The sequence below is a fragment of the Acyrthosiphon pisum genome, chromosome A2 (genome assembly GCF_005508785.2).
Source record: "Acyrthosiphon pisum isolate AL4f chromosome A2, pea_aphid_22Mar2018_4r6ur, whole genome shotgun sequence".
Classification (NCBI taxonomy): Eukaryota; Metazoa; Arthropoda; class Insecta; order Hemiptera; family Aphididae; genus Acyrthosiphon; species Acyrthosiphon pisum.
The window spans coordinates 54,715,550-54,726,814 of NC_042495.1; the positions used below are offsets into that span (position 1 = coordinate 54,715,550).

Consider the following 11,265-nt stretch of genomic DNA (forward strand, 5'->3'; position numbering starts at 1 on the left):
CTACAACCATGGTTTTAATCGTAGTAGTATCACAGCAGTATTTACTATTTATCCAACGCGGTATAACCTAAGAAATTTTAAACTTTAATGTTTAAAAATTTTAAATTAAATTTTTTTAAGTGAATAAAAAATGATGATTTATTTGTTTGGTTTAAAGTTTGAGCGTTTATTATAGATCTGTATATTGAATACTCGACAATTGATGTATGTATTTAAGGTTAAATGACAATTTTTATTTTAAGGCATGTTTTAATATTAATATTACACGTCTTATAAATTAGGTTTTGTTTCATAAAAAATATGAAAAAAAAATATCGTTATTATTCCTAGGTACGGAAATATTCTATTCGTTATTATGTAAATATTTTGAATATTTATTTATTTGTACAAATTATGTATTCGTGTTAATATTGTACTAATTTGTATAAACTATTGTTAATTGATATACTAGAACTGGATCGTAAGAATAATTACTACCTACAAATGTATACTTTTTTTTTTTTTTTTCGTTTTGAACCGACGGCGCCGCGGGAAATGCTTTCGCAATACTACAAATGTATACTACATCATTAATACATAATATAATGGTCCCTCAAACATAATTTAGTGACCTATGATTTTTGGTATTTTTAACCTGTTAGTCGTGTGATAAGTATTATTTTTTTTAACATAAATATGTTTTTGGGCTGCATATACGTTTTTTGTTTCTGACTGATTTTTCTTAAGATTTTTGTTGTCATGGTTACTTATTAACAAAAACTTATTTATGATTCATAGATTTTCCTTGTAGAAGAAAAATATTGTGTAGCATTCTATGGTAATTTTAAGTTACTACTGCATATTGTATATGTTAATTGCTTTAAGCATTTGTTATTCTACTTTACAATAACATAATTAAATTGCATTAAAATCCCCACAAAAATTTGAATAATGCACTAAATTATTCTTTTATTTATAATTATTTTGATATAAATACTAATATATATTTAGTATAAACTATAAATAATAATATAGGTACATTTTAAAGGATTGTAAAAAAGTTTTAAAGACAACTTCTCCTCTGGAGTTCTATAAATTTTCTATAATCTGAATACGTACCTACATTAATAATTTGTTTTTATAGGTTTAGACTTTAGATATATACCTGTACATAATAATAGTTTGTTAAATTTATATAAAAATCATATAAACATCTTAAAAAAAACCATGTTATTTTTATACCTATAAAGTATAATACATAGACACGACCAACAGCGGGTTAAAGTTTGTATGCCATTTAAAAAGCGTCTTGTGTGCAGAATACTCTGTAAAAATGCAAATTTATTTTTTCGAATGAGAACTGCCCGCTTTTATTATCATTTGTTAAAAATGTTGAAGACGGTATCTCATTTAAAATTGAAACATGTGTTTTATATTTTATTTTATGATAAAATATTTTTTTTTTTTATAGATTGCAATTAAATTAAGATTACAAATTTATCATGGAAAACTACCAAGTAAAATTGAAAGAATTTATTGAAAACAAAAAATATCTGGATGATCAACAATTTACAGATATTGCAGAATATATTTGTGAAAATACTGTGTCCAATGAATTGTTGGATCTTGTTTTAAAATACCTCGAAATTTATTCGCAACAAATTTCATGTATTTCAAAAAGTAATCTAAAACAATGATTTTTATTTCTCATTTGGTATTTATTTATATATATGTATATTGTTTATAGGGTTATTTGTTCATCTTCTTTCAAACACAGAAAAAGAAGCCTTACATCCTTTAGTTTTATTTTTGGCATTACGACACAATGATATTGACTATAATTTAAATTTGGACAATTTATCTGTAGAAAAATGGACTTACCTTATGTCAGCTTTTTATCAAAGGATCCCGGAAATGTTATTTGATCCTGTGCTCATAAGAAATATGAAGGATAAAATAAATGCTTATAAAATGTTGATAGAAAGTCCACAGTGGTTTAATGAAAACAGAGATATTTTTATAGGTCTACATTTAATTGAATTTGGTAAGTTTAAATTTAAATCAATGCTTTATAGTTTTTTAAATATATTTTAAAAGTATGAATATTCTTTATTACAACTAACAGTTAATAAACAATATGTGGAATTATTTCACCATCTAACTGCTTTATACTTTACAATGTACAAATGTCCATTTACATCAGTTATGTAAATATGGTTTGGATTAGCCTTTACAAATGATGCATCAACAGGAAAATAACTTTGTTTGACATATACTCTTCTCCTAGGCACCTTAACACAGTCACTTAAAGAAGATGAATCACGTCTCTTGTGCTGTTCTTCCTTATCGTACTGTTCAAAACTATGTAGAAATTCTTCAAACATTTTTGAAGTTCGGTTAAATGTCTGAGCATTATCCAAATAATCATCCTTGAAATGTAATAAAATGTTAACAAATTAAAAACAAAATATTTATCAAATAAATGACATACTTTATTTGGAATAACACTTGATCTTCTAAACGGATCCATTACACCTAAAAAATTATTATTACAATTATTAAATTAAATTAATATTAGTTTTACTGATTATAGTCGATAATAGTATAGTACATCAAAATGAATGAATATAATATATGAAACTACAGAGGTGCAGACTGACATTTTAAAGTATGTTAAAGCCTTTTGTGTTTTCATTGAAATCAATTAAGAGCAGATTAAAGTATATCATAGTAAATAAATTGTTATTCGCTGTTTAAATCAAAATGGCAAAAACATTATAATTCTTGCCATGTATTATTATTATTTGTTTTACCTAATTTCCTGATTAGATGCTAAATTAATATTATCTCGTATACTTTGATCCTAAACTAGAATACAAAATATTTTAATGACTACTAAACAACAGTCAGTCAGCTTCTTTATAACTTAGAAATTGTAATAATTTTATCCTATAATTACTTCCTTATTAAATACTAAATGTTTATTTAATCTATTTTTTCTCCTTCTACCATTTTCTTTTCTTTCAGTCAAAAATAAAATTATGATTATTTAGCCAGTTAGATTAAATATAATACTAGCACTTTGTTCATTGATATAGTTTAGAAATTTAGTTTTAGATTAAAATTGATTCAGTAAAATTAGAAAAATTATGATAAATTATCAAAAATATTAATAGTATTATTTAATGGTTGTTTTAATAAATGCCAATATTGTAGAATAAAGTTATGTTTAATTGAAATTTACAGTATATCAAATATAAATAATAATAAAACCAATAAATCTATGAGTATTTTGGAGTATCCATAACTTTAAAATAGTGTAGTTTTGTATATTGCTTCTATTTCATTTATGTTATTGCTTATATGTTTTTATATTAGATGAAGATGAATGTGGTAAATTATTTACTAAACTAAAAATCAACTGGTCAATATTTAAAATCACAGCGACAGCAGTTTCTTTTGTGGATTTAGTTGCTGCAAAATGTAATAAAGAACTAGAATTTACTCAGTTTTTAATTACAGCTCTTTTCTCTTTGCCTCCTGAAAGGTATATATAATTTTTTTTTATTGAATACATAGTATTATATTTTGCTTAACATTATGTATTTATTACTTGATGTTTTTTTTTTCAGTGATGATATAGCTTGGTTATCTAATCAAATTATCAATAATTTAAAATTGTTAGAAACTAACTGTCCAATAGAAATTAGTGATTGGGATGCTATAACTATAAAAGCTATAAAATATGGTTTAGTAGAAGAAAACCCTGAGTATGGTTTTATTAGAGTCTTGAGAAAATTAGTTAAAAAAGCTAATATAGATAAATCTATTTTGTCAAAAACTTTTGAACTACTTGCCGGATATTCACAATTCAGTAATATAATGTTAAATCGGGGTGCTAAACAAATTCAAAAAGGTGATTTATTTTTAATATTAATTGATTACAAATAAGGCTTGGAAATCAAATATTTCAATAAAGAATATACAGTTATGGCCTATCAATTTTTAAGAGCCATAAAATATAACAATATTAATATTTTATTCAAAATAATTTTGAATCAAAATTTTTTTTACTTGCAGAAGAAGTATTGAGATTGATAGAAACCTTAGTTAAGAAAGAACCGTCAATAATGGCTTTGAGTCATGTTCCACTTTTCCTCTGCTCATACAATGCATCATTATCAGTGGTCGATCAAATATTACTTAGAGTAAATTATTATATTAAAAACTAAAATGATTAATTGGTCATTATACATTTTTATAATTTTAGATTCTTTTTCGTTATGAAGAAAATTCTATACCAATGTCTAATTATAGACCTTACTTGTGGGGATCATTTGCCATATCACATTATCAAGTGAAAAACCATCTTATATCAAAAACATTAAACAGTTTTCCTTCTACTACTGAAGTGCTTTCTTACATACCTTTAAAAAGGCTAAAAGAAACTATATCTTGTTTTCCTATTAACAGACCTCTAAACATCAAAGTAAGCATTAAATTTATGAAATCAAACAAAACGCATCATTTATTTAAAGATTTAAACACTATAGGACCAAAAAATTGTACTGTACACCACCAAAGACTCTAAAGATCCGAGTCAAATGTTTGACCCAGCATTCTTTCTACCAATGATTAGCAGTTTGTTGGCCACAGAAGCACCATTGAGTATAGAAAAATTTAGTAGAAATGGTTGTCTGTCAATGGTATTGGCTTGTTTAAGCAGTTACGACTGCCTTATGCGAAAAGCTGCCTATCATGTGTTAACATTATTGCGATCTCATTTATTTTGGTAAGCTATAATAATATTAGCAATCAATTTACACTTATAATCATCACTTTTTTTTAAAACTTTTACAGTAGAAGAGCTGAAAACTTATTTTGGGATCATTTTAGTTCTTGGGTTGCACAAGGCATCCAAGATTTGCATTTGAAACCTCCTCCTCAACTTTCAATGATTCAAGCATTATTTTTAGGCAGAATGGTTTTAGCTATGGCTAATCATGAGAAAGGCATTGAGACTACTTGCTGTAAAATACTTTTGGCTCGTCCTGCTGCTCGGCTCAATCATATTCCAGAATTTAAATCATTTTTAACAGCGTAGTATGTATCCTGATGCACTATTGATGACAACGTGGAATTATTTTTTTTTTTCTGTGTTTATTAGTTCTGAACATAAAGATAAAACAATTCACAATCGTTGGTTTTTTGAAATTCTTCGGGATGGTACACGTTCTGCAAGTGATTGGCTAGTTTTAAAAAATATGGATTTATTCAATTTATTTTTGGTCATTTTCAAATGTGGCCTACAAAAGGATCGGGTAATTTTGAAAAACATTACCAACATTTTTGTATCCTTATTTATTATTGTATCGGTTTTTATGTTAGTTGTTGATCTTGAAAATTATGGAAGCTACATTTCGGATTCATCCTGCAACTAATGGAGGAACTGGCCCTTGGGCCTTAAGCTTAATGATGGCAATAAGTAAATACCCAAACGAATTGTCTACTGAAGAAATACTTTTGACATTTAAATGTTTACAGTCATTGAGTGGAAGCTCGTATATAAGTTTACCAGCAGTTGACTTTTGGCTTTCCTTATTCTTGCAGTACGGAAAAAATCCCGATATTAGTCTTGAAGGCTTTGGAACTTTAAATAACCTTGTTTCCAAGTTCCAAAATGTAAGCGAATTATTTGATGATGGCAATCTAAAAGATATATTAGATTGCGGAATAGATTCAAATATTATATCTAATGATGAAGCTTTTAAATGCCAATCCGTTTTAGAATATGGAATTGGCGGTATTCACATACAAGAAACAAATACATATATATTTTTACCAACCTTGCTTAAAATATTGAAATCAAAAGTTTAAAATTTTGTTTTAATTTTAAAATCTTGTTAATATGTGCTTGCAAAATCAACATTTGAATTTATATGATTAAATTTAAATAAATCTTTATTTTTTTTTCCTAAAAACATGTTTATGAAGTACTTGCTGTATAATGACTGAAAAAGAGTGTGTGTGTGTGTGTGTGTGTGTGTGTGTGTGTGTGTGTGTGTGTGTGTGTGTGTTACAGACTATAACAGTAAATTAATATAAAAACTTAATTGATATTTCTTTGTCGACATGGAACTCGATACCTGCATATTCAAAATTTAATTTGATATAAATCAAATGATACATGCAGTCGAAATACAGAAATGAATATTACATATTTTATTATATTATGTTTATAAATCAACAACCAACTATTTTTCTAATAACTTCTAGTCCATAAAAACCTCAAAATATTTATTGTACTTATAAAATTAAAAACAAAAAAAAAATGTTATATTATATAAGATATTCTTTTTATTGTAAAAAGGGAATCTCTGGTGTGGCAGTTGAAATTTCCATACTGGTAATATGTGCAGAGATTTTGAATTAGTTTATGGATATTAAGAAAAAACATGTATATATTATTGCATATTAAAGGAGTACACAACACAAAAAATAAGTTTTTTTTATTTGAAAGAATGTTCAATTCTAAGGATAATGGTATAGGTTTTACGTTTCTACTCACATTATTCAATAAGTTATAAGCAATTGAAAAAAGACGTCACGCGGCTATTTTACATTTCTTAAAGTAATAATTTTTTTTGCATCGGATTTTCACCAAATCATTTCATATAGCCATAGTTACAATAATTTAACATTTAAAAATAATTTAAATATTTTTTTTTTTGTGTTTTGTGCTCCTTTAAAGTACATTGGTTGTGCTTGAACTGAATTACGTCGTAACTTCAGTTCAACAATCGGAAAAAAAACCTTGAGATAATTATTTCTGAAAAGTATTTACTATTTGAGGGGTGGCAAAGTACATCCATGATAACGACTCTGTGGTCCAGTTTACGGCAAAGGGGCCGTCCATAGATTTTCGAAATCTAAAGAAGCATATATCCTGTGCATTATCTGTACCGGTAGACTACCAAAAAGTCAGCGGTAAATAAGTCTGAAGCATAAAAATACCAGTACATATAATTAGGTAGGTAAATAGAAAAATACGATGTGATGCAGAGGCGGATCTATTGGGGGTTCAGGAGGTCAGCTGACCCACAGTTAATATTTGCTGATCAAATTGGCCTCTTTTCAGATCTTGGGTAGTTGAACACTTGGATCCTCGAATAAACACACGTACAGTATAAGTAATTTTTTTTGTTTAATATACCTAGTAGGTACACAAGTATAGATTTCTAATCTGGCTTTAAAAAGTGGCCCCTTGAAATGTCCTGATGCACAGTTTCCTAACTCTGGATCCGCCCCTGATGTGATGTGCAATCAAACTAAATGATTTACCGGATGAAATCAATAAATAGTCTTCTATTAATAATACGTACAGGCTAGAGTAGTTAATATTTGAACAGAGAAATCATTATAATATAATATATTGTGTACCTATATTGTTTTTGTATGAATAATAAATAATAATATCGATATTGTTGTATAGGCAGATAGTGACTAATAATTATTGAATTTTTTTTGGTTTCACTTAAATATCACACATAGATTATGCTTTATGTAGATATTAAAATATTGTGTGTATATAATTTATAAAATATAATAAGTAGCGTGTTAGGCAGAGGCGTGTTGAATAGTAATTTTTTTAGGCAATTGCCTCAGGGAAAATTCGGGTAGGTGAGTGAATGTGTTTGTATAGATGTGCAACTTATACCTAAAAAAACTTAATAATATTTATTATTTTGAATAATAAAAAAAAATAGTGAAAAAACTGTTGGTGGTGCGGAGGGGATCAAATTGTATAGTTTGCCTCAGGTCTGCTTGTCAGTTCGGCACGCCACTGGTGTTAGGTATAAATATAATAAAACATAGTAGTTTATAGATATGTATATATGGTATGTACTATAATACCTACCTACAATTTACCTATATATTTTTTCATAATATTTTAATAGGTATTAGATAAGTACCTACTTATATTAATAATTTTTCTTGGAGAATTTTTTTCCCTAGATTTTTTTAGTTCTGATGTAAGCATGTTTATATATTAAATATATAGGTATATGGTATATATGAATAATATAATTATACATATATTATAATGTGGTTTATCTACTAAGGGTGTCTGGGTGTATCGTGTATAAAAATTAAAAATATAAAATACATACCTACCTAGGTGTATTTTAAAAAGACATCTCGAAATCTCATTCTCCAGATGACATAGGTACAGGGATTGGTAATAAATACAAATTCAAAGACTAGGTATACAATTAAATATTTACTGTTTCCTACATGAAACAAATATTGAACTGAACAATGTTTCTAAATTTACCTTCAAAAACTTTAATAGCCTCTATTTCAACTCTACTTGAAAATAAACTAGTCAATCTAGACTAGCAAGCAGCAAGCTGTGATAATATGCACCTACGTTCTACATATACCTACATATATATATACATATATATGGTATATCAGACATCAGTGTTATAATATTATTTAAAATAGGTTAATTTAGAATTGAGTAAGCCACTACAGCTTTATAGTATATACACGCAAAGAGACTTCCGGCATGTAAATCACGTGTAACCCGGTTCCGTCAGTAAAAATAGGGTAGGAAGATATGACCATGGATTATGGGGATGCCAATAGATGGGTATATTCTGATAGACAATATAGTGATAGTGGAGTTCTCAGCCGAAGAAAGCTGCTGAACAACAGCCCGATAGTGATTGAATAAACGTAGAACTCGCTGCTACATTTTATATAGTAATTTGGACTTAGTATAGGTACTATTTTGTTTTACTGAAATACTTTTTAAATGTTAGTAATATATCGGTCTATGGTTTATGGCTAAAACAATATTGAAAAAACCCGCATGCACATTGTGTGAAACGTGCAAAAATATGTATTTTTTTTTTTAGTTTCTGTGTGTTTTTAGTTTAGTATCTTCGACATACGATGGCGAACACATAAATGACTGGTAAGTGGTATTAATTTGTTCCTAAGACATATTATTACAATCGCACGGCGTTGTGGGTAGATTATTAAAGGTACACCAACGTCCAACACTATACAATCGTCGCTCAATTTTTCCGGATTATAGGTACCTGGAAAATAATAACTAAATCGGTTGTTAATATCATTATATTTTGAAGTAAAAGTACCTATATGTATAGAATAATAATAAACGTATTAAAATCAATTAGAATTGATAGGACACTTGCACCACCACAATATGTTGGGTATCTAGTCAAATTAAAAAGAGAGGCAGAATTTATTTGTAGGTATGCTGTATGCCTGTATATATTATAAGACTATACAGTATATATGTTATGTTTGTATTACCTACAAGGTTGCACCTTGTACATATTTGTCTGGGGACAACGCCGTATACAGTAGTGGGGGTCAGATCACCCATGGATATTTTATTTTTTTAATAAGGCTACCTAATAGAAACGTCAAAAAAATGTTGGTAACTATCAAATATATTCAAACAATAGCATGGTAAATTGTTATGGCGTTAAAAATGTTACAGTTTATTACAATTTTTGACTTCAGGGAGGCTAGGAAATCATTTCTACAGCCCACCGATACAACAATTTTATAAAAGCCTGTACTATTGACTATTGTACGTCGACCAAATTCTGGAAGCTTATCAAACATGAAACAAATAACTATAAAAATGTGTACGTATGGTCATCAATTCTGTTGAAATATGGACGATGTGTGCCAATGTGCCATATACAAATTTATAATTTGCATAAAAAATGCAAATGTTTGTTGATTCTGGAGATATAATTGTGAAGTATTTATTTATTTATACAGTGATCGAATGATATATAAGCCACAAGATGTTAGATGATCCGTTTAAGTGACTACACTAGAGGTTTCCAATTTTCATGTCCATGCACCAATGGCGCACCACTCATATTTACTATAGATCAGTTGACAGTTACGACGTTACCTACCACACTAAGTACCAATGGGTAAAAAGCAAAATATAACAGTATAACACTATGTATATTGTATAACCGTATAATATAGGTATATAAATATATTAGAAAAATGACACCAAACTATGCTAAAACTGTTATTTATTATTATTTTGGGTTAAATTTTTTAATATTATATTTTTAAATATTTTTAAAAAAATGTCTACAAGAAAGTCAAATTAGATTTTTATGAGCATTTTAAATTCATATTTTTACAACATTTGATATTCGCTCGATTTCTCATGTGACGATTTTCTTATTTTATTGTAATAAAAAAAACGAATGACTGTAGATATTTGAAAATTTCACTGAATGTTAATATTTTCATTTTCTGTACACAATAAAATCTTGAAAATATTTTGACTCATTTTGAGTTGTTTACGGACATTCTCAGTTTTCAATTTTTTTAGTTGTTTTTTTCTATAAATATCAATAAAATTGTACTTGTTGGGTAAAAAAGCATGAAAATTTAATGCAAGGCTCCTGATATATTATTACAATAGCAGTTGAAAAATATTAAAAATACATAGGCACAATTTTTTTTATAAGCATTTGAAGTTCAAATTTTGACAAAATTTATCAAATTTAAAATTGAATAATTATTCAATTAAAATTAAAAGTAAATTAAAAATTTATAAAATGTTCAACTTTTATATCTAAGGATTGAAAATGTAAAACAAGATTCCACGTAAGTAGTTAATTCTGTTACCAAAAAATCAAAAAAATACATAAGCACAGTTTATTTTTATACTCATTTTAAGTTAAAATATGGGCGAAATTACATATTAAAAAACCTAGAATAACTATTTTAGTTATTTTGTTCTGATTGTATAATATTAGTCGTGGGTACTTGAAACTTCTAAATTATCTTCTATATACATATAGGAGACCGCCCCTATTCGCTCATCAACGCCCAGACCAAACCACTGGGTCTAGACTCTAGAGACTTGAAATTTTGTACAGAGGTTCCTTAGGCAATGTAAGGGCGCACTAAGAAAAGATTTTTCAAAATTCAAACTCTAAGGGGGGTAAAAGGGGGGTTTTCCAGCACATAAGTTATTCCTTAAAGTAGGAACTCCAATTATGCTATTGCGAGATCTTCATCCACCCAAATTCTGCAACGGTACTAGACTGTGCGCGAAAACACTCCAAAACAATGTCATTGAGGCAACAATAATTACAGGTTGTGCTTAAGGAGAATCAACGTTTATACCACGTATACCACTTTTATCATCAAACTATCCATTCGAATTTAAAAGACTGCAATTTCCTATCAAGGTATCTTTTGCAA

The 11,265-nt window shown here is 27.7% G+C and overlaps 2 protein-coding genes across 4 annotated transcripts; one reads left to right on the top strand and one right to left on the bottom strand.

The window, feature by feature from the left end:
- Positions 1 to 22: 22 nt before the first annotated feature.
- LOC100161797 (nucleolar pre-ribosomal-associated protein 1) lies at positions 23 to 6,067 on the top strand. 2 transcript variants are annotated; one of them, XM_008183201.2, is made up of 12 exons: positions 174 to 204; positions 1,451 to 1,659; positions 1,727 to 2,023; positions 3,358 to 3,526; positions 3,612 to 3,895; positions 4,060 to 4,187; positions 4,250 to 4,468; positions 4,533 to 4,771; positions 4,840 to 5,082; positions 5,147 to 5,300; positions 5,368 to 5,464; positions 5,524 to 5,954. In XM_008183201.2, the coding sequence occupies exons 2-12, from the start codon at positions 1,482 to 1,484 to the stop codon at positions 5,562 to 5,564; spliced, it is 2,049 nt and encodes a 682-aa protein (XP_008181423.1). In that variant the 5' UTR covers positions 174 to 204; positions 1,451 to 1,481; the 3' UTR covers positions 5,565 to 5,954. The 2 variants fall into 2 exon arrangements, with proteins under 2 accessions (XP_001943346.2, XP_008181423.1); XM_001943311.5 differs by having other exon boundaries at positions 23 to 204; positions 5,368 to 6,067.
- Positions 1,954 to 2,811, bottom strand: LOC100159752 (uncharacterized protein). Of its 2 annotated transcripts, XM_016803105.2 has the most exons (3): positions 2,793 to 2,811; positions 2,471 to 2,514; positions 2,048 to 2,408 (listed from the first exon to the last, which is right to left on the bottom strand). In XM_016803105.2, exons 2-3 carry the CDS (start codon positions 2,507 to 2,509, stop codon positions 2,130 to 2,132), a joined length of 318 nt encoding a protein of 105 aa, XP_016658594.1. In that variant the 5' UTR covers positions 2,510 to 2,514; positions 2,793 to 2,811; the 3' UTR covers positions 2,048 to 2,129.
- Positions 6,068 to 11,265: the final 5,198 nt, after the last annotated feature.

Bases quoted from the DNA above. Each gene is read 5' to 3' on its own strand.
- LOC100161797 (XM_001943311.5), top strand. From the start codon at position 1,482: ATGGAAAACTACCAAGTAAAATTGAAAGAATTTATTGAAAACAAAAAA. The intron at 2,024-3,357 runs GTAAGTTTAAAT...TTTTTATATTAG, and splicing joins TCTACATTTAATTGAATTTG to ATGAAGATGAATGTGGTAAA. The intron at 4,772-4,839 runs GTAAGCTATAAT...AAACTTTTACAG, and splicing joins TTGCGATCTCATTTATTTTG to TAGAAGAGCTGAAAACTTAT.
- LOC100159752 (XM_016803105.2), bottom strand. From the start codon at position 2,509: ATGGATCCGTTTAGAAGATCAAGTGTTATTCCAAATAAA. The intron at 2,409-2,470 runs GTATGTCATTTA...TTACATTTCAAG, and splicing joins CAAGTGTTATTCCAAATAAA to GATGATTATTTGGATAATGC.